This window comes from Corapipo altera, unplaced genomic scaffold (assembly GCF_003945725.1).
Source record: "Corapipo altera isolate COAL_440 unplaced genomic scaffold, ASM394572v1 22b, whole genome shotgun sequence".
Taxonomy (NCBI): domain Eukaryota; kingdom Metazoa; phylum Chordata; class Aves; order Passeriformes; family Pipridae; genus Corapipo; species Corapipo altera.
The window spans coordinates 12,536,265-12,560,460 of record NW_020884876.1 but is presented as its reverse complement, the minus strand read 5'-3'; the positions used below and the strand labels follow the sequence as shown (position 1 = coordinate 12,560,460).

The window sequence follows — 24,196 nt, the reverse complement described above, 5'->3', positions numbered from 1 at the left end:
TGTTGTTTCATGAAAAGCCTTGGTCTACCTTACTTTTTCTCGTATAATGCTTCTTGCTTCCTTTTCAAATATTTTTTTTGTAGTTAGGTATGTATTTGATGTGAATTTGTATAAACTCTAATATTAACAAAAAAACCCCAAGTACCAGCTGTACATTTTCAGTAGCAATGCAATTGGCTATTACACCTCATGCATAAGGAGAGCAAATGTGCAGCAATGCTGGAAAGGAAAAGCAACTTCTATTTTGCCTGATTTGATTATGAATAACCTTATGGAGCTCCAATTTTCTGAAGGCTGTGCTGGCCACAAGATGCGGTAATAGGTGTGAGAACTTGCCAATCTTGTTGGCACATGTGCAGCTGTTGGGCCTCATGGACCACTTTTACAGCATTTGTTCCAAGTCTACAGATGTGATTTTGGTGTTATAGACGCTGGTCAGACCTTGTAATATCTTGCCCATTATTTTATCTCTTTTATTGCATACAAGCAGTATCGTTGAGTGATATATGCTGACCATGTATTGCTATGAAAGGGAGTGGAGAAGAGATGTAGGTAGATCACAGAAAAACTGTCTTTGAAAATTAAGTATTTTATACTTAATCAAACTGGACATAGTAAGTCCAGTGCCCTGATGGGATGTACCCATGAATGCTGAAGGAACTAACATCTATTTGAGGCCACTCTCAATGGTTTTTGAACAAACACAGTAATTGGGAGAGGTACCTGAAGACTGTCATGAAACTGGGAGAAGTGGCTAATAAGCTAGAGGATTCCTAGAAGCCTACAGGGTATCTTTGGAATATAAGGGCAAGTGGTAAAAGGATAATTAGGATTTCTGAAACAGAAGTTAAAGGGTAGTTGAATGTCACATGTTGGTTTGTTCCTGAAGTCGTGTGCTTAAAATGCACTTTGAAGTGACAAAAACCTTAATTCTAATTCTGTTTCTTCTTCAGCCAGGAAAATGACCCTAGACTCACAATAGAGGCTTTTTATTGATCATGTTAAGGTCTGCCTTACTTTTGAGAGGCAATCAGATAAGTATGCTAGGTTTGAATGAAATAATTTTAAATACATTGATATTTCTGTGATCTTCTCTCGCAAAGAAAAAAGTGGTTTTGGGGTGTTTGTGTATATATTATATAAAGTGGTCTGCTAGCTGTTACTTTGGAATTCATAGTTAACAAAGTTCAAGGTTTAAGCTAAAAAATAATTAGAGTACTAAGATGCTTCCTGGTGTCAACTTGCTTGTGAAGAATTTTGAAAGGGCATAAAATTATCATATGTATTTTTTTCCCAAGCCTCCTAGATTTAATACATATGGGTGAATGGATAAATTTTATGTTAATTATTTTTAATCTTTTTAGTAAGATCTTTCCATAAATGATGATGATTTTATAACTAACTGTCTTGTAAAAATAACTTTGCAAACATAAACATGCTTTGTGTCGATATGGTTTATCTGACTCAGACTCTTCCCTTGGTTAGAGAAACCTTTTGGTTTGAAAGAAGAAGTGAGGTGAACTCACTGACTTTGGTTTCTGCAAAGACAGGCAATGCTGCTGGAGACTGTACATGACAGGCCAAAATGATGCAATTTGACATAAAGTAACAAGCACCTAATTCAGCTCCATAAGTTTTGGTGAAGTCCATAGTGAAGGAAGCCTATGTTAAGAGCACAGGGCTTTGCCTCCTTAGTTTCCAAGACATGTTGTTTGCTAGTGCATTTAATAGCAATAGCACAAACAATTTCTACTGTACAGTTTAATCTTTTTTCTTTTTCATGAAAATAGCACTAGTGTTTTGGAGAAGGTTTATTTGTTCTAGTAAAGTGTTGTGACATTTATTGAGGTCCATACGCAGTAATGCCTGCTTGTTTCCCAGCTGTGAGCCACCGTGAAAATAAAGATTACTTTCCCTGCCGTCAGCTCACACACAAGCTAATTTTACAGCCTTGTCAAATGGCAGCAGAAATTACTAGTTATCACTCCTTAATCAGGCTCAGTTGACAAGGCTAGATTGGAATAGAAACATGGTGTGACTGAAGCTTGTTGCTGTAAATTAAATAGTTTGACGTGCTAAGACAATTACTATGTAAATCTTCACTGGAAAATGTTTTGTCCTGGTAGCTTATAGGAGTCTTGTCAGTAGCTGGGAGCCCAGTGGGTGCTGTAGTTTCTTTTAATAAAGGGAAAGAAAAGGTCAGATCTGAGAAAGCAGTTCAGTGAAGAGAGCGTGAGCTGACAAAGCCAATGGGGGAAAAAAAGGTTGAAATCTTTCTGTTTTGCTTAAACTGGCACTTCTGGAAGAGGAGAAAATCAGATATGGGTGACTTTTATGATCCAGAAACTGCCATAGTAGGCTACTACCTTGCTTCCTAAATGCAGCAAAGGGGTGTCTGTGAGACACTTAACTTCTTTTATGTTATTATCTCTCCGAAGGGGCAGTTTACAAAGTTGTTGATATGTCTGGAAGGCACAGAGCCTGGTAACTGACCACAGCATTTCTACTGGTATCCCTCAATGTGCAAAAAATATTGTTTATATATCCACAGGGTCAAGCAAATTGCTGCTTTTATGAATTGGCTTTTACTGTCAAGTGCCTGAAGTGATACCAGCCCTGCTCTCCTTTCTCATCATTTTAGAAGCCTATTTTCTTTAATTTTGTCTCCTACAGAGTTCTGCATGTTTCTCTTAACAAAAAAGCTGTAAAGGTGGAGAATTTGGAAGTTCTGCATCTTTTCTTAAGCTGGTGTGATGTTTTAGGACATTTTTTTTTTTTCCCATATGTAAGCTCATGAGGGAACTAAACAGAACTATCCCTATTTCTTGAAGTCAAAGGATGCTGTTTTGTTATTTCTGCGCAGTAGAGTAGGCTAACCTACAAAATTAAATCACAATAGTCTTAGGACTCTTAGTAGTGAATAAGAAAGAAGTGTAATTGTAATCCTTTTCACTACTTCTCTTTTTATAAGCAGTCTTCTTTAAGCTGTATTTTATTAGTGCTTGCTGCAGACAGCTTCATGGTGTTTTTGTGACAGTCTTTTTTTTCTTCCTTAGGCAGGTTAATATTTCAGGAATACAGGTATTCTCTTAACCTTCTAAAAGTCTCCTTACAACTTTGAAGCCAACTCTAAAATGGTTTTGTTCAGAAACTCAGACACTCAGTTTTGATTCGTGTTTCAATTCAGTTGAAAAATTCTGTATCTCAAAAGAATAATTAAGTAAATATTAAGTGTTTTAAAGCAGGTTAAGGAGTATGACAGTATATCACTTCTGTCAATAAGACTTGAACTCTGGAGCCAAGTGCCCAGCTCCAATGGGAGCAGCATGCCAAATACAAAGCTAGTAGAAAGTTTCACTTTGTCAGTAATGTATATTTAATAGTTTTTACTGTAGAATTTACTTACAAATAAATTCTACCTTACCTTTTTGTAAAAAAACATTGGTTTCCTAGGAAGACATTTCCTGGTGACTCTGTGGCAGATGTGCATAATAAACAGTATTGTGCAGCTTTCCAAGTTCAGTTTTTCAAAACATTAATAAATTACATACTTGACTCATTCATTTTATTAGTGCTTAGTATCTGTAAGGTAAAACATACGCAGATATTCTTCCCAAGAATGCCAAGGCAGTGGAAGGGTTAAAAAAATGTTTATTTCAGATGCACGGACCACTTCTTAACGATGGCATCGAGTGCCAGGGCAAAAGGCAATACCCTGCCCTTTTGTATCTTCTCTCTCTTCTCCTCCACTTTCTCTGGCCTGCAACAGCCTTGTACATGTCTGCAAACATGTTATCTCTCTGCGTACCAAGGAAATAGCTTGCTCACAGCTTCTCCCTGTGACTTTCTCTGAAATTCAGAAGGAAGAAAAAAAAACACCTGACTCATTTGAGAAGGCATTTTGCAGTCTTCCTGAGTGAAGCAAGTTCTAGCTTTCTGTTACAAATTCTTGCGCAGTTGCACCTATCCCTACAGTATCTAATAATGGAAGGGAGAGAGGAAGGAGATTCTTTGGACAGAGACAGTGAAGTTGTACCTACTGCTTTGAAAACTATTGTGGAAACAGCTCACAGACTGATAGATAGGTCCCATGTTTTTAAAAATCTCATCCGAAAGTCTCTGCAGGAGAGATTTAATAATATGGTCTTATTCTTTGCTAAGAAATACCAGATACTAAGTTTTGAAATATCATGTAAATACAGACAAAATTAATCAAGGATAGCAATATTTGAGAGCATAATTCAAGGTTCATAACTTCTGATTCATTATAATCTTGAAGATGTCTCTTCATAAAGATGTATCTGATTGATCGGCAAATTCATCATTTGGTGCCAATTTTTCATAGATACACAAGTGTTGGCATTTATAGATTTTTTTTTCTTTTCGCTAAGTCCACATTGCTGGTATTATTTCCTAATTCTGAATATTTGTGCAGAGGCAATGCATTATGCCCCTTGCATGTTCTCCTCTTCTGAATTCCCATTGTTCTGAATGGTAAGGTAATAACTTCAGTGAGAAAATAGAGGTGTGAGCTACTTACCTAGTAGGAGGACAGTTGCTTATCATGGTTATTTTCTTCCTAGATGTATCTACGAAGACATTTCAGACCTAACTCAAAAATTATTCTGATATTTAAGACTTAATAAATAAGCTTGAAGTAATTTGTTATTTGTGCTAAGAAATTATCATTTTTATAACCTTAGCTACTGAACCCATTATTCAGCATTGTTCCATGAATAAGTCCTGGTGTGCTGCGCTAAAATATGTTATGTTGAAATGCAGGAAAAGACATATCTTCAGGAAAGCACCTGTTATACATTATTAAGGCCAATCCATAGTATTCTATTAAGGTTATGGAAAAAAAAAAAGGCATCTGCTGAGTAGGAGTCAGTTTCTAATTTCAGTTGTCACGTTCTTCACCCCCTTGAATAGTATTCCTGCCATGGGACCTAGATATATACTGTTGTTTCTTCATCCCCTTATCCCCTCCTAACTTACTGATTCAGGCATTTGGATATTGCACTCTAGAAATACATGACTGCTTTCCAAAGGCTTAAAATCATCTCTTTTGATGGCAACCATTTATTTGTTTTGAAAAGTACAATTGAAAGACTAGTAGTTATTTGACTAAACTCTGTCTGAAAAGTTCTGCATTTTTAATGTCTAGGCTGAGTGCATGGCTAAAAGTACAAAAATTTAAACTGCACACTTTGTTTAAATTTAAAGGAAAAAGTCACCTAGAGAACACCTAGAGGACATCCACTTCACAATTAGCCTTTATAACCAACATGCAGTAAGATTAGACTACAGAAGTAATTTGTTTGGGTTTAATAGCTAACTTACCATACAGAGTAATGGTAAGCTAGTTTTTTCCACTTCTTCTGTGTGGTCTCCTCTGACTGAGTGCAGTTATTTTGTGTGTGTATATTTAGGGGTGGAGGAGATATCCCTAGGAGTAACTTGTTTATTAGTTATATCTTCAGATTACTAGGAGGAAAGAGAATAGGCATATCAGTACAGCATGCATGTCTGGTAAGAAACACTCCTGCAATTACAGAGTAACTAGAAACAATAACAAAGATCAAACGTGTCACTGTGTGTTGTTAAGGGATTCTGTGAGATGAAGATGATCAGCTTGGTTTTGTGTGGTGTTTTGGGTTCTTTGTCTTAGACTTTTATGGAGATGAAAACTTACTAGTTTTAAAATCATATTTACTGGGGTTTGAAAATTCTGAAGAAAAAACTTTCAAGAATAGTGTGAGAGTTACATGTATGTATGGTAGGTGCATTTGTTCTAGTTCAAGAAGCATTACTGTTGGCAAACAGTGTTTTTTGTAGGTGTTGTTTTTTGTAGTTGGTTTTCTTAATTTGCCAACTGAATGAGCTACATATTAATTTGCTTCATTTATTGTAATTGTTCCTACATATAAGAAAAAGAATTTTTTCTAAATTCTTTTGCTGCAGTGGATTTTCTTTTTCTCAGAAAATGTTTGAATATATACCTAGACTTTTCTGTCACTAGGTAATGAGCACTGTTTTCTACAGAATTTTTGCAAAGCAACTGTCCTTTTTCCAGTGTGCATATATGTTATACCTACAAGCTACTTATTAAGTTTCAGAAATTGTTATTTCTGAAAATGACTTGTCATTAAATTGTCACTATGTTTTAGAAAGAAAAGTCTGAATTAGAAATTTAAATCTTATATTTTTTTTGAAAGCATCTAAGAACTAGATAGTTTAGCTACATAACAGTTAATATTTTCCAAATAAAACTGTAGTAGCTATGAGTTTTTATTATATTTTTTTAACATTTCATCAGTGTGGTACCTGTACAATAAATTGGTAAATATTGATTTCTAAATGACATTTAAAAAGAGGAAATGCAAACTAAGCTGCAAATATATGTAAATCAAAATTATAACCTACAGCAGTGTTTATGCCTAGTTATTCTTTCTGACAAGGAGCAAAGATATCTGCTTTTTTTAAACCTAGGTCTAAACTTTTTTCTTTTTTTTTTTTTGATAATATTATTTTGATTGTTTATTGCAAAGCTGACGTGTTCCTGCTTGTAGGGATACCTTTATCAGGGTGTGACTTACTTTTTTGGGCGAGAAATCGTTCAGTTACTTTGTCCCCAGTAGGTGAAAATGCCAGGCTTTGTTAATAACAGAGGAATGTGTCCCTTTTTTTCCCTTTTTCAATAAAACTTGAAAGATGAGGTCCTGTAAGTTACAGTAACCTAAACTTTAGTCATAAAATATTTTTGGATATTAGGAGAAAACAAATTGCAATTAAGATGCTGAATGTACAGTACTTTCCTTTGAAAAATAAAGGAAATGTAAACAACCTTTCTTTATGAGTCTGTGTTTCAGAGTTGTGTTTTATCTCTATATTTAATACCAGCAATCATTTTGGATATCGAGATGTGAAGTCGGAGTTGTATTTGTGGATGTTGTTGTTTTTCATATTGTAAGCATGTATCATCCAGGATAATACTGAATTGTTTTCTCAAGTTTTATCTCCTGCAATAATAGACTGTTTTTAAAATCTTTGCTGTGGACAAAAAAAGGATCACTTCAGATTTTTGTTTACTTCATATTATGTTTTGGAATTCTTTATGATAAGAGGTTGGGTTTTTTTTCTGGAAATGATGTTGTAGAAGATACATCCTCTGTCATTTTGCAGGAAAGAATTCCAGCCAGTTAAATACTTCACTCGTTCTGATTAAGTTTTGTCATTGTTCCAATTTATTCTATATTGTAAGCAATATAAATGTTTTAAATTAACTAGTTGTTGTCACATGAAAGTGATTGTACTGCTTGATTGTACTGTTGAATTTTTATGCCAGAAACCATGATGGTTGAATGGCCCAAATGGATGACACTGTATGCCAACTCAGACTTTTGTTATACTTATGCAATTGTTTTCTTGCCTCTCCAGCTGTAAGCACAAGGTGTACTTGGAAACACTACCAAATACTAGCATAATTATCCCATTTCATAATGAAGGCTGGACTTCACTCTTGAGAACAATACACAGTATTATCAACCGCACCCCAGACAGCCTGATAGCAGAAATCATTCTTGTGGATGACTTCAGTGACAGAGGTAAGGCCCAACTGGTTTTGTTTTAACTTGAAATTTATAAATGCTGTGTGATCTATACAGAAACTAAAGGGAAGCAAAAAGAGAGGAGACCAGACCTAGTGGAATGCTTGCCTTGAAGTGCTGTTTGATTGTTAGTGGGAATAAATATTTATAAGTGGCTTTTGTTTTACTTGGCATGAATACTGAATTCCATGTCAAAGGGAAGAGTCTCTGAGATGTTCATTAATATAGTATTTTGAATATATTATTTCTGAAATACTGCAAATTTTAATGTTTCCACGTTTTTTCCTTACGCTTCCCTTTTATTCTGAAAATGTACTATGTTTGACCATTTGGGATGCAACCAAATCATTAGCTTCAAAAATACTAATACAAAATAGCCATACAGAAAATGTGATTCTTTTTGAATGGAATGTGAAAAAAGTGCTTTAGAATAGTTGATCCAAGTTTATGTCATTTACATATACTGAAATTAAGAAAACTGCAATCACTTAATGGCTTCTGCCATTATCGTTTCTTGAATGCAACACAAAAAGTGAATGCCTACAGTTTCGTAAATGAATTTTAACAATTCCTTAGGTAAAATTCATCTGTGATAAGGATATGGAACTGGGAAATAGTTTTTCTTTCAAATTCCAGGACCTCTCGTAGAAGTTTAAGCATAAAGACCTTTGACTTTTTATTGGTGTTCGAGGGGTAGGGTTTCTGTTTCTGTTGAAACATCAGTTGCTGGTGTGTATGTGAGCTTTGTTCTGAGTAGATTGATAGACAACAAAAGAGAGAATTGTACCCTTTATAATATTTTACCTAAAACCTTTGTCTCAGCTACGACCTTAGAGGAGCAAATTTCTGACCTACTGTTGTGAGAAGCCCCTGGATGAGTGAGAGGAATACTAGTAGAGCACTGCAGCAGCAGAATGATTTTTGTAAGATTTTTAACTTGATATTTCAGAGTTTAGAAAGATTAATGCTGCACACATCTATCTTACCCTCTCATATCTACTGATTTACTTGCAATGTCCTTTGATGAACTGCCTCTCAGTCTGTAATGCAATTTAAGAGAAATTGTAAAGTGAGTACAGTTCTGACTATTCTATGTTGATGAAATCTAGACCTTGGATGAAAGTTTCCAAAAAAAGAACTGCAAAACAGCATGACCATTTTTCTGCAGGCTAACAATTTCCTAGTAGTAAACAACTTACGGGGAGGTCTGTAAGTTGGTTTTATTAGGTACATGACAAGTGAAAAATACTTTTTTTATTGAGATGGTAGCTATTGAGGCTATGCTTGCTCAATATGGTAATAATGTAGCATTTTTTTGATGAAGATTATAATGACTATTGTTGATGCCCTTTTAAATATGTTAATGTTTTGTAAAGCTTAGCTACTTCCTGGTTATTAGAAAAAGAACTAATGCCAGTAAACAGGGAATATTTGTAACTTCTGTTGCTATTTTTAGGTTAACTGCCCTAACTTAAATTCTGCTACTTGCTGAAAGTAATATTAATTTGTATAACACTATAAAAATTTCTATAATCTTCTTCATTTCCAGTTATATAAAGCTACCTAACTTTCACTGAAATGCTTTTCAGCTGGAAGAAGTGGTTCATATAGCATGGAAATGTTTAACATTAGTTTGAAAAACTGAAAGACTTGTATGGAACTGGGCCTAGAACTGCTACTCTAGTAGGAGGATTTCCTTCTGTTTATTGGTGTTATTGAAATAAAAATCAGAAATGTGTTTATGAATGGTTGCCAGTTTTCAACTTGAGCACATTTGGTGTGCTGTATGTTTTAAGAAGAGAAAGCATACAAGGAAAATGTGCTGGAGTCTCTACTCGGAATTCAGTAATATTGAATTTCAGGTCAGGTGAATCACTTTGGCCCGTATGCAGTGTTTAATTCTTGTATTTGTGATCCTCTAGACTATACTTAACTGAGATTATATTGTGTTTTCTTGTGCTCTTTTTTCTTTTTCATGAGGTGACCACTGAAATGGAGTTGGATTATTTTATGTTGAAAAAAATGCTGACTGATATCTATCCCTGTCTCCTCCCAGTTCATAGCATAATCTTTTTTAAAAGTAGCAGATGTCTAGCTTACTGTTGTTATTCATTCACCCTTTCACTGCGTTTTCCTAGACTGATGAGAGAAGTAAAGCAGCGTAAAATAATTTTTTACCTAATCTGGCTTCAGTCTAAGTGTGGTCAGATCTTGTCAAAACTCGTAGAATCATTGCAAGCAAAGTTTGCTGCATTGTTGAGGCAGTATAGTAATTAGTGATAAATCTATATCACTTTTTCTTACTGTATATTTTTTTCATTAAATAGCTGACAAATGGCTATTACTTTGTTTTGTGAAATCAATTATATACTATTTAAGGGATATTGTGTATGTTATTCTTATTTCCCAACTTGATATTATAAGGAGAGATTTCTGTTAGGGACCTGAACATCACTTGTAAGTAGTCAAAAGTGAAAATGCGATATTTCAATAACACCAGTATTTTAAAAGTAGTAATTAAATAACCTTTTTCTCTAAAGTGTTCTACTGATCAAACTCTTCCTTTTTTGTAAACATCGAGGAAGTTGTTATGAAAAGTCTGTTTCTATTAGAAATAAAGTAAATAAGAAAAATTAGGAACTTGAAAGCTGTGTAAAAGATGGAAGTTTTTTTTTTAACTAATCCAAATATAAATAGAGAAATACACTTAAGAACTTTTGATAACATATGATGAAAATGTTTTAGTGAACAGCCAGGTACTAAGCAGTTTGCTGGTTTGTCTGCAGAATTACTTGGCATGCCCTTATTTTATTCATATTCACTCATTTGGCTTTTATGATCAAACCCAAAAACTTTAGATAATTTGTGCATAATATTCACCATAAATTATGACATTTAGATGTTATAAAATAAAAAGACAGCTGCACCTTTTTAAATATCAATATAATGCAGACTAGAGGCTTGGTATTAAGAGGGAGGTAAGCAAATGTTAGAAAATTTGAAACTGCAGTATTTGGTCAGATTTAATGGACAGATTTAATATAAAAGACTACATGAGTATAGAAAGTCATCTGTGATAGTCAGAAAGAAATGTAGATTTTAAATATATGTACACAAAGTTGCAAAATTTCTTTGTTCATATAATTTATGCTTAAAAGTGATGAAACAATGGGATAGAGAAATATGGCCAGGAGGCAAATAGTTAGACTTAAACTTAGTTTACCTTAGAAAGCTATGGATAAGGGAGCTAGCTATGACGTGTGCTGTTGAACACTTAAAATTTAAGAATGTTTTTACTCTTCCCCACTGACACAGCAATATGGTTTTCACTAGAGACTTCCACTGAATAACTTAGGTCCAAGTACTGTGGCTTTTTAACAAATTGAATTTGTTAAATTTAATTTAACAACTGAATGAAGGACATGCATTTGCATACTAAAGCGTGCAAAATATTTCTACTTTTTGATGGATTTGGGGTTGCAATCCCAAAACCTCATTCATGTAAAGTTTGTATTCTAAACTCTGTAAGTTAAAGACTTAGCAGTTTCAGAAAGTGTCACCTACCACAAAAATGAACCCTTATATTGGAGGTACCAACATATCTTTGTGTCAGGTATCTCTGCAGTGGCTTTGTGTGCAGCTCTGGTTTTGTGATCCTGGTTTCTGGGAAAGTGAGCCTTGTGGAAAGTGTTTTGTTTTTTTTTTTTCTGGGAGGGTTTGACCCTGAGATTAGCTCATGGGGTTAGAGCATGGTGCTTATAACACCAAGGCTGTGGATTAGGTCTCTGTTGGGCCATCCTTAAGAGTTGAACTTGATGATTCTTGTGGGTCCCTTCCAACTCAGAATATTCTGTGATTCTGTGTGAGGGGTGTTTGAAATGGGAGGAGTGTGGGAGGGGATTGATTTGCGGTTTTGACTTTGGGGATGAGGTGTTTATTGTTGAAATAGTCTCAGCAGACATCTCAGGGGGCAAGAAGCAGAATATGGGCAACAGTTTTAAAGGAAAGAGCAAAATGAAAAAGACACCATATTTTCATTGGTTCTGTTATGGAATATCTTGCATTTACAAAGGAGTACTAAAAATTCTAATTGATGTTCTAAAACTTCGGGGGAACATAGATTTGCATAATTAATTAGTTAAACAGTTCATGTGGGTTGCCAACGTGTGATAGATTTGTGCATCAACCTGTATTTCTTTTGTGTTTTAATTACTTTATTAGCATAGTCAGACCTGTGAACTGTTACTAACAGTAACAGTTAGTACTAACACTACTACAGCATGTGCGCATGAATGTAAAATTAACTTACCAAGCATTTTTACTTTACTCTGTAGTTCTTGAAAGGGTGCAGCACCTATTATAAGAAAAAATAAACAAAGCCACAGCCAACAAGTAAACTTACTAGCAGTAACAATTCTAGAGTTGTATTTTAGTTTGGAAAAAGATTATCAGATTTGCCACCAAAAACAATTGAGAACTTAGTAGTCAGCAACTTCTTGCAGGACAGGACTAGTTTCTGTCACTGGCAATGAACTTGTGTTTTGGTAGAAAATGACAAACTGTGAACTTCTCCTTCATGTTGATGAGCCAGTTTTGCTGTCTGTTATGTTCTCCTATCTCTGTCCCCTTGCTTAGGTCTATTTTCTGCACTGCTGCTCGTTTGAGAGTATCATACTGTCCCATATCTGGTACCATATGCTTTGTGCCAGGTCTCTGAATAGCCCAGATTAAAAATGTGGAAGTCGGTGTGAAAAAGCAACCTATGACTACTTGATCAGAACTCAGTTTAGCTGGTCAATGAACTTCAATGCTAGTGATGTGCTTTGGTTTGTGTGAACATGGAGGAAGATCTGATCTATAGCATGTAAGATGAAATTTCCTGTATTTTGTTCGCAGACAGTTTATGTAACAGGTCATTGTGATTCCAGTTTACGGATGCTTGGCTTCAGATCATGGCTGGATATAACTCTTCTGATGAAATGAAAGAGAAGGCTATATTGTATGAATGGCTGTCTTGTCATAAGAAACCTCTGCTATAGACAGAAATTCTCTGGTAGGATGAAAGCTCTTGTCTGCAAAAATTGCCATTTTTGTCAAAATATACAGCATTTAAAATAGAAAATTGGAACAGGATGTTCTAATATTGTGAAAGTCAGCCTCTACCAGAGAAAATGCTTTAAGTCAGTCCCTTTCCTTAAGTTTTGGAATCTGTTATTCAACATGGTTTATAATTGCTCAATGACTTTTAAGCTGGGCTCTTCAAAGTTACACAAGTGTGTAGCATTAAACCTGCATTATATGGGAAAACTGTGGTTTAAACAGGTTTTAAAATGGCTTTTGGTGGTGTCTTTGCAAACACATGCTTCTTCTTCCCAGCACCCCCCATGTTATCTATGCAGGAATGTCCTGGGAAGGTGTCCTGAGCCCTTCCTGTGATTAGGTGTTCCTGTAAACCCCTTGAGACTTCTAATTGGTTACTCTGTGAATCCTCCTAAACCCTATAAATGTAACATCCCCCACAATAAACTCTCTCTTGCCTCCTCTCCACGCCCGGTGTCCTGTGTCCTGTCTCCCTGCCGGCCATGGGGCCATGTGCGTCGGGGGAGGGGGGAGCACCCCTCCCCTCCAGGCTCAGGGCCTGAAAAAACCCCTGAGATACCCCTGGAGTTTCCTTTCCCCATCCCTCAAAGCGTCGCAATGGTTCTTCAGATGGAAAAGGAACTAGAACTGGGCCAGCCCCACGCCGCGGGTGGGGAAAGGAATCCAGACAAGTGATTTGTTTTTCCTATATATTAATGATTCTTCACCTTTATATATCAAAGACCAAACTTTTGAACTCAAGTTTCTGCTCATCCCTGAAAACCAACCACCCTTCTCAAAAAAAAAAAAAAAAAAAAAAAAAACAATGTACGGCAGGCCCGGGTGGCTCAGGGTCAGCACCTTCGGCACGTGTTCCCCCTGCCCCCAGCGGTGGAGAGCTGGAAGCAGCATCCCAGGTAACTGTGGAGAACTGATCTCAGCCAGCAGCTGTATAACCCCTTATTTGGACGAATTAGCTCTCCAGGTTTTGGGTTACCCCTGTTCTCCCATTATTTTCTTTTGTTTGGTGGGGCAGATGGGGGGGTTGTGGTTGGTGGGGAGGACCCTCTGCCATTCTTTTTGCCCTTTGTTCCTGGGGGACCAGGTGATGTGATGAACTGCTTTTCTGTGGGTAAGCCATTTCCCTTGTATCTTTGTGGTGCTACAATTGTTTTTCCTTGTTAGTAAATTTGTTAGTTTTTTTTCACTTATAACCCCTTCACATTTTTTTGTCTCTCTGTATTGGGGGGCAATAAAAAGGGGAGGGAGTTCATTTTATTGGAGTTTCCATCCAATATTTGTCTTTGTAACCAAGAAAAAAGTCTGTAACTGTAAAATGTTTGGTAGGAATAGAAGCCTGCACCTGGCAACTGATATGCTGGAAGTCAGATAAGCACTAGATGCAATCACTGGTGTGTGTTTGGAGGCAACAGTGGTGGCAAATGGAGGGACTGAGGACCATGCTTGCTCTTGACCTTGATGGTGCCTGACTGTCTGTGTATGACTTCTCAGAAAGCTGAGAAACAATTTATTACAAATACAGAAAAATAATTCTATCCAAGGGATTTCGTGGCAGTATTTTGTGACAAATCACTGGGGTTTTTTTTGATGGCAAGGGGTTTGTTTCCGTGGTTTTGTTGCTGTTCTCCATGTTGTGTTGATCTGGAACATTGTGTGTTGTTTGTGATTAGAATACCCCTCTGTAGCAGACAGGAAAAAAAAACAACAAAAAACAGCAGTGGGAGGAGAAAGGCAGAAGCAGGAGCATACATCCTTCTGCAGGTATTAGTATACTAACAGTGAGTGTTCCCTGTGATGTTACAAGTAAACAATTGTGTTGAGTAAGGTTAATAAGCTTGGGGGAAGTGCTGTGTTTCTGAGGTTGCTTCTGGGACTGGTGGTAGCTTGACTGTCACTCTGGCATTGTGTTGGACAGCATAAATATCTATTGTAAGAGAGCTGTGCTGATGCAACTTTCTGCTATCCACCTAAGATGTCCCATGGCTGGAAGTTTATACAATAGGAAAAACTTCAGAAATCAGCAGCTGCCAGTCCCATAGTTAAAAGTTTATACAATTCTAAAAACTTCTGAAATCACATGCTATACTGTAGGATAGACTGTAGCAATTGATAGCAGTTAGAAAGGAATGGAATAATGGTGCACAGAAATCTGTTTCCTTGACTTAACTGAGTACTAAACTGAAATAATTCAATTGAACAATCAAGCCTTATTCTGTTTTTGCTATGCAGATAAAAACAATTTGTTACTGCTGTAGTAGGCATACATCAATATTTACACTTAAGTCAAGCTGACTTTTAGTATGCAGCAGTCCTCTGGAGAACATTAGTAATTTGGTTCAGACTGGAGACATCTGCTTCATTTTGAAACAGCTATGAAACAATATAAAACTAAGTGATGAACATTGAATATGAAGCACACTTAGTCTAATAAAAGACATGAGGAGTTGCCTTATCTTTTTCATTAATGTCTTTTGTGTATTGAATTGGGAAGAACTTTGAGACATGGTCATTGTTATTTCTATACCAACAGTGGAACCTGAGGGTCATGTTACAACTTTCTGAAGCAAACTGCTGGGTATTGTTAATAAAAAGAAACATTGAGTAATAGGAAAAGAAATGCTAATAAAAGTCCTTGTATAAGGCTTGGTATTTGATTTAGTTCTGAAACAATTGAATTTTTTTTATTTTTTTTTTGTTAAGAACAAACTGTGAGTACCTGAGTGAAACTTTCATGAAAACAGTGATTAAACAAGCATAAGCTTATACATATGTTATTTTATTAATCCTTCCCCTTACCACCTTCCCTTCTAAATTTTGGGTGTCCCAAAATACAGCTCTGTCAGAGAAGTTTGTGGTGAAAAGCCTTGTTGTATCAGCAGGGAGTGGTTCACTGAAGCAAGTTTCCAATCAGCTGAAAGTCGTAGGCCAGATATTGCTGTCTTTTAAAGTAGCTGGAGACTGGGGAACCTGGAAGTGATTTGCAAGGAGTAAGCTGTGTTTACCATTCCTGTCCCCTTGAAGTATCTGTACTTCTGATGTAGCATAGACAGAAGGGAGACTGCAGAGAACAAGAGGCAATATTGTATCTGTTAGACCAGCCCAGGTTTTGCCTCTTCACCTGGGAAGGATAAGTATTCTGTTAGTAATAAGGCTGCTTGGTGACCCTATCAATTACAGCATAATTCCTACAGTAGACAGAATACTTAGAAGGAGGACTTGCACGTGAATCAGTGTCATCCAAAAGCCATCTCAAATGTAGATGCTGACACCTCAGGTATTTGAAAGCTGTAAACTTGAGAGAGCTAACACTGCTATCTAGAACTGTCAAGTTCAGCGTGCTCTCACCAACCACAGTGTTGGCAGGTATTTGCAATGCTAGACATAACTGACATAAGACATTATTTGTAGGAAAGTAAGTGTGAATGCACATACCTGTTAGGATTATAGATGAATAGTTAGACCTGAAACACACAGCCTTACCAGCTGGGAAACCTATTGCTGCAGTCAAGTAATTATACAAAGGTAAAGATAGATGTTTTCTACTTCCTAAAGAATTTGCAGTGGCTTCACACTTGCTTAATACAATGTCCTGGAACCCAGACTGATCCCAGCATCTTGAGTTCTGCTGTTCTTGTCCCTGACATGGTAAGCAAACCTTTACAGGAGCAGAGTTTAATGCAGCAAAGTTTTGAAGTAATGTTTGACCTTAACATTAGCATATTACTGCATATGGACTACATCAGAAAAAAAATCTTAACTTTACATGAGGGTCAGTCTCATATTTTAAAGGAGATTAAAAAAAAAAAAAGAAAAGAAAAAGACCAAATAGAAAACCAAAACTAATTCATTTTCAGAATGTCTATGTTGACGAGAGATCTAACTAAACAGAGGATTTACATTTTTGTACTTAGAATCTTGAGCTATAAAATTACTCTTTAATTTCCTCTACAGTGCACTCACACAGTTGTTATTTGAATTTCATGAAACTTGTATTTGCCTCTGGTCAAAATAAAATACACTGTAACAAGTACAACTTAAAAGATACCTGAGTATGAGTTGGAATAAACTGATTTGAATCTGTAATACTAACTTCCTGTTCTTTATTGCACATTCTCGATTTGGATTACTTAACATTATAAATTTTGTTATGGGGGTTTTATTCTGAAATTACAGATTACAAAATTTTGCCTTCAGCTCCTTGATGTACCTTGCAGTAGCAGTTTCATTACTGAAGGCATTCCAACTTGACAGAATGGCTTTACCAATGGGAGAAAAAAAAGGGTTGCCCTGAGGTTGGGGAGAGTTCAGCTCCAAGAATAATGGTTATCTTGAAGTCAACTGCAGCCCATCTCAAAATGCATTTATTTGCTGGAGTAAAAGAATATTGCCATATTGAGAAAAAAGGGAAAGGCGTGAAGAACTTCAAATAGTTGAAATTTTACACTTTACCTAGACAGAATTAATTGGGAATGCATCTGCTGTGGGAGAAAGTTAGGAGTTACCCCCACCCTCCAGTGCTGTCTGCACTTGGGCAACTCAAATACAACTCGGCTATAAAAATGAAAACCCCAGTCATGAAATATCATGATGAAAACTAATTCTTACTTTTCACATAGTTCATTGAATTGCTTGTAATGCATAAGTAATTTTACTTTTGAGTACTTGTGGAGTCTGAATACAAAGTTTGTATTTCCACAGACTGTATGGGTCAGTCTTTCTTTACTTGCCCACTCGAAGAAATACTTGCTGGCTGTGCATCATGCCTACAGCTTGCATCCCTTTCGTGTGTGAACATGCAAAGAATTTTTGACATGGGAACCAATGGGCAGCCTGTACTTAGCAAGACTGTGTTCTCTGTGTGTCAACTTCTAAAAATGTTGTGCCATACTTGTATCGAGTGTGGTTCATGAGATACCTGAAGTAAATTTGGATGTAAAACAGTATGGTCACTGAGTAATCTTGAAATGTTAGAAGCACGTTTATTCTTGTGGCAAATCCAATGCATTCTAGTTGTGTTGGGTTTTTGTTTTGTATTTTCTACTATACATCTCAGCTTTGATTTACATTTTCTTAGGGTTAAATTGAATTATGGCTGAAATTAAATTATTTTAAAATTCCTCATGTGGAATGCACAAATTTGATCTCATAAACAGGAGAGAAAATCTCTAAACATGAGTAAACATTGGTTTCTACATGGGATTTTCTCTGAAATATCAGTTGTTTACTTTCCACTTGAAAAAGCATTATTATGTTACAGTAATACACTAAACAACTTAACAAGAGACTTGAACAATTAGCTCAGGATTATCTTCTTCAGCTTCAAGTTAATGAACTATGGAAAAGATGCACATTAGTTTCTGAAAACTGGAAAATATATGGTTCCTACACGACATTTCCCTACATTTCTTTTTGTCTTTTATAAGTTTCTTCTTAAGTTTTAATTTTTCTTCATACATTTCAAGATTTTTTTTTTTATGTCAAAATTGGTGACATGATGAGATGATCTTGGGAATCTCATTTGTGTTAGGAAGTTCTTAACTAGTATTCCACATGTATTACTTCCACAACTTCACTGAGTAGTATAACGGAGATATGAATTTTTAAATCCTTGGATGATGTGTCTCCTGAATATTCAGGATGAAAACCCACAGTCAGCTGATGTAGGATAGTGGCTGAAGTTTGTTGCTTTGGACTTCTTGCAAATATTCCATCTAAACTGATCATATTTTCTTTTCTGAGTGGTTCTTGTTATTAGGTGTCAGGAGAAAAAGCCTGAGATCCTACATATTATTTTTCATAGCTGATCAACTAGGTTTTGCCATAGTATCATAGTATCATAGTATCATAGTATTTTGCCATAGTATCATAGTATCATAGTATTGCCAAATATTGGTTGTCTGTTACTTAGAAACTTTCTTTTCATTTAAAATTGAAATTCATTCATGATTGTTTTCATTGAAACTGTTGTTTCAGTGGTGTTATCCTTATGTTAAATAACTATCTTCTCATTGTATACAGAAAGAGATAGCAACTTTAAGGTTTTCAAAGTTAATTGCATTTTAATAAGGTATGAGAAGCTTTGAATTGATATCCTAATAGTCTTTCCAGAGATGGTAGTTTGTTACAGTCAAGGTTGCCTTAATTACAGCATTTGAGTTCACCTAAGCAGACTTTAAAAATATATTTCCTGAATGTAGATTTTGAAGTAGTCTTGTAGTTACCAAACAAAATTACAACATCTTTAAAGAATAGGTAATAGTATTGTGCATCTGATGAGTTACATTTTATACATTTTAAACAAAATAACTTCAGAAAACCTTTTACCTTATTTACTGTATTATAAATGTATAGTATTTTGTTTTGTTCGCTTTTTTTTTTGTCCTGTTTGCAAATCATGGTTGAGCCCGAGATCTGTTAATATTATTCCAAATACATTGCTGGTAACATAAAAGAGAGGTTATTTTCCTGTTCATGTACTGCTACTGAACTTCACATAAGATTAAAAAAAAAGTGGCTTGTATCAGGAAAGCTGTGAGATGACCAAAGAGGGAAATTGATTGTTACTTGTAAGAGAATTTTAAACCCAAAGTTCTGGTGGTAAAACAGTGTTTTACTAAAAGGCTGGTAAAAGCCCTTACAGTCAGAAGTGGGATGCAGATAGTATCTGATAATAATTTCCTTGTGAGATGACTGGGCGAATGTTGATTTGGTTTCTAACTATATACTTTTTTTTTTTCCTTTCCCCAAACTAAATGCTGATGTCTTTTCTAGACTGGTTCTTTCATTTAGGATTGATAGCAAGTGTTTAGTTTTCAAATCTGAACACAGACTAGAGAAGGGAATGAGGTTAGGAAATGAATGCCTTCAAAGCTTTGTACATGAAGAGCAAAGGTTTATCCTATCCTGTTAGTTTGGTAACCCTGACAAAATCAGGAATGTTTAAGGAGTTTTAATAGGTATTCTGACCTTGCTTCACTGATGGAGTAAAACAGATAATATTTTCCATTGAAGTTCTCATATGTTCTATTTCTGTGAAAACAAACAAAGCCTACAGAATATTTTCTATGAATATTAAAAGAGCTGCAATTCATCTATCATAATTTCATCTTGATACTTCTATGTTGAAATAACACAGTACATAATCTGACAGCATTTGTTTCTGATGATTCTTTCCTGGATAACGGCAAGCAGTTCTGCCATCATTAGTGTTTATTTAATTTAGTTATTCTACGTAAATGAAGGGCCTCTTGCCAAAAGCATCTATTTGTTTAGTGTTGTATATGTTTATGCAGATTTTTATTTTGTGCAGTCAAAAATCAGAAGTCTACTTACGTGTGTTCATTGCTCTCAGCATCTTGAGTGTTTCACTGGAAGCATTTGTGACATATGGAATTGTCATTACAAATCTTCTTGTACAAAAATACAATTATAATTTTGATTAACTTGAAAAGCAATGTTTTATTGTTCTCAGAAATCACTATCTAGACATTCAGTCAACTTTGGGGGCCTTTCCCTATGTGCTAATTTCCCAAATTGAGCTCATACATCTTTCAGACAGATGGGGAATTTTATGAAGTTTATAAATAGCTGAATGCTTTAATGGCTCTGTCATGCACAGTTTGTTTTTTAAATGTTACTGATTTGTGAGCAAAACATTAATAATTTATATAGAGCAAGTGTAAAGGATTTATTTTAATAGGACTAGGTCAAACCAGGTTTTGTGAATTAGAAGTTCCACATGTAGTGGAAGATTTTGGTGAAGAAGAGTATACCAGAAGCAAAGTGATTTGATATGTGCAAAGAGCTTTAGTATTCCCCTCTACCTTCCCAAGTCACAGGTATAAAAAAATTTTTTTCCTCTTTTTATCCAACCGTGTGCTTATGCTCTTCAGCTTCGCAGGGCTGCTGCATAATTCTGTTGAGACGTGCAGCACAAGGAGGCAAACAAATACGTTGATTTCATTTATGGTCAGTGACTTAGCAACCTTTGTTTACCTGCTGTAGGAACCCCCATAAGTGCCCTCCCCACAAGTTCAAGAAATATGCAGTAGGACAGATAAAAAAGGCCAGATGCCTGCAGTGTTCCAGCAAAGCAGAATGCATGACACAGTATGGAAAAGTCCTAGCCACTTAGAACAGGTGATTACTGGGGATTTTGTTTTTATGGAATGGAGAAGACCCTTCTAATTACACCAGTAAAATGTACTGCAAATAGTGCATGGCGTTCTGGAATGAAGACTTGCCAATCTCTGCTGATATCTGGCAATCAAAGCTTGATTAAGTGTTGCTGTCATCAAAGAGGTGTGTGGGGTTTTGGGGGATTTTGGTTTTGTTTATTCCATTTTTTTGATATGTAATTTCGTTTCTAGTACTATTACATCAGGATACTTTTACACAATATTTTCTGTCTCTGAAAAAATAATCACAGAGAATGCATAGTATTAATTTGCAGACAAAATATTGATTCTTTACTAGGGACTTCCTAATTCTTTAATAGGTAGAAATCTCTCAACAACTCTAGAAGAGGATGCATGGCTAAGATCTTTTACCCCTTTATTTGAAGGGCAACATACTGAATTTAAAGAAGAGTGTTGACTTTCTTTGTAAAGGTACTGTTTGTGCACAGCTATCAAAATACAAACCTACGGCTTTTGATTTAGAAAGATAGACATCAGTTTATTGTCTTACTCAATTTCTGCCTTATTTAATCACAGAAGATACCGAAATTAATTGTCCTTACATTTTTGCAGGTCTTTTATGAAAGTCTTTTGAAGAGAGACCTCCCATGTCTCCTGGATTTTTGATGTCCTCTGGCTGTACTGAGTACAGTGGTTGCTTGTTCAGTCCAGTATTTCACTGTAAGAAGGCTAGGATTTGGTTGCTTTTTCCTTAAGAATTTCTAAATGTTCTGATCAACTAATTAGTTATCATTACCTATAGGAATGCAGCCTGTACAACAGTTGGGTGAGAAGGGACTGTTTTATAAGAGCTGGGAACCTTTCTGAGTATCATATGTATCCAGTAATCTTAAAGGCCAAAATGCCATTAAAGTTTTATTTCTGATAAAAATGAAATTATGTGTCTTCCATTTTAAAGTCTACATAATAAATCATGCCTCATATTGAAAATCAGTACTGATGGAGAAGGTGAGTTAAATGACAGTTAACAAGGTGTAAGATTCCTCACCTGATGTTTGAGTAGTCTCTGCTGCAGCTCCATAGAGTAGCTGTGAGCAACTTTCCTTTGCCTATTTGTATCATTTTGTGTATTTGTGGTACACCATTTTTAGTCAAAAAGGAAATCTGCTTGTGTTTAAGACAAATTTGTAAATGTTCTAACTTCACAAAGTTTCTTTTTAAATATATGTTACACAGTTCTAGTGGAAAGTGATGATGCGTTAAAATGTTTCAAGTAGAACTGATTCATTTAGATGAGAGTGGAGAAAAAATTACTCAAGGGTCTTAGTCCCATAGTATGTTGTATAAAGCTGTTCCAGGTGTGTAGAAAGGCACACTGTGTACAAACAAAAGTGATAATATTAAAGTCAATATCCTTTAACACTACAAAGCAGTACAGAGCAGATGTTAGTTTTGTTCTTGAGTGGTTTACCTATTGCAGTATTTAACTGCAGAAAGCAATGACAGATTGTGCTAATTAATGGAAAAAATGAAAATAATTCATACTTACATTTGAGTCTAAAATTATTGTGGCTCTTGAATGTGTTTGAAAAAACTAGCTGAAGTGCTGACTTCTCATTTGCAAACTTCATTCTTTTAGTATTGGCAGTTTGATATTAATTATAGGAAATAAGTTTTGTGCTACGAATGGTAATAATGCATGAACATAGCGTTGAAGTGTACTACATGACAAATTCAAATACATGCATCTAGTCAGAGTGTATTTACAGAACCTTAAATATCCTTTTTTGTAATGCAGTCCCTGTAGTTTTTTTCTTTGAAGGAAAGTTAAACATGTTCTTAACCAATGAGTGACAGTCTGGATGCCAGCTGTGAATGTAAGGCCATGAAATGTAAAATAGGATAATGGTGCCAATTATACTGGAGGCCTTTTTTTTTTTTTTATGTGTACTCCTGAAGTACAGGTGATTAAATTTTGAAGGTAATTAATGATTATTACTTCTGAACTAAATGGATTATTTCTGTACAGTCTTGTAAGTGTTGCTAGTAGAGGTAATTTAACTGAATTTAGAGCTTCACAAAGAACTGATTTCTTCTTCCCCTTTCTCATGTTGCCCTGTTCATTTTAGTTTTCTGAAGTATTATATATTTCAACTTTGTTTCCTTCATGGAGTGGGCAACTTATACTGTACCTGACAAATGTCATAAATTCTAAAATGCTATGTCTTGTGAAATAACAGTACTTATAAAAATTCAATTAAAAGCAAATTTCCTTTATTTCAATGGGATAGAGTTTAGGAGACCTTCGAAGAGGTGTGAAATTCTGTAAAGTATATGCAGTTATCATATAGCAAACTATTCTAGCACAGTTGTTGGTCGTGGTGTCATCTTCATTTTGTATATGGACAATCACTTGCATTCCTCTGTGCTGTAGGGGGTTTTGTTTGTCCTCTTTAGGTAGTAGAAGGCATGAGCTTCACAGAATCACAGAGTGTGCTGAACTGGAAGGGACCCACAAGGATGATCAAGTCCAACCCTTAGCCCTGCACAGGACCCATCCCCAAGAGTCACACTATGTGCCTGAGAGTACTGTCCAAATGCTTCCTGAACTCTTTCAGGTTTGGTGCTGTGACCACTTCCCTGGGGAGCCTGTTCCATGCTCTGAGTGAAGAATCTCTTTCTAATATCCAATCTAAACCTCCCCTGACACAACTTCAGGCCATTCCCTCAGATCCTGTGACTGGTCACCACAGAGAAGAGATCAGTGCCTCCTCTTCACCTCAGGAGGAAATCGTAGACCAGACTGAGCACACCAAGTGACTTCAGTTGCTCCTCATAGAGCTTCCCCTCAAGGCCCTTTGCTATCTTTGTTGCCCTCCCTTGAACGCTCTCTAATAGCTTAATATCTTTCTTATATTGCATTGACCAAACCTGCACACAATATTCAAGGTGAGGCTGCCCCAGTGCAGAGCAGAGCAGGACAATCCCCTCCCTCAGCCAGCTGGTGATGCTTTGCCTGATACCCCCCAGGACACAGTTGGCCTTCCTGGCTGCCAGGGCACTGCTGACTCATATTCAACTTGCCATCAACTGGGCTTTTTACATGGACCTGTAGTGATAGGACAAGAGGGAATGGCTTTGGACTGAAAGAGGGTGGTTTTAGATGTTCTGTTGGGAAGAAATTCCTTCCTGTGAGGGTGGTGAAGCACAGCTTGGCCAAAGTTGTGCATACCCCATCCTTGGAATTGTTTAAGGTCAGGTTGGATGGGGCTGGGAGCAACCTGGTATAGTGGAAGGTATCCCTACCCATGGCAGGAGGGTTGGAACTAGATGATCTTGAAGGTCCCT

At 36.1% G+C, this 24,196-nt stretch overlaps 1 protein-coding gene across 3 annotated transcripts in view; it reads left to right on the top strand.

Annotated features, from left to right (window-relative positions):
- Positions 1–24,196, top strand: part of GALNTL6 (polypeptide N-acetylgalactosaminyltransferase like 6) — a 460,275-nt gene that overhangs the window by 197,125 nt on the left and 238,954 nt on the right. For all 3 annotated transcript variants that reach the window (XM_027635754.1, XM_027635755.1, XM_027635756.1), the window contains one exon: positions 7,441–7,607. In XM_027635754.1, the coding sequence (XP_027491555.1) occupies positions 7,441–7,607 (167 nt within the window). The remainder of the gene's footprint in view (positions 1–7,440; positions 7,608–24,196) is intronic.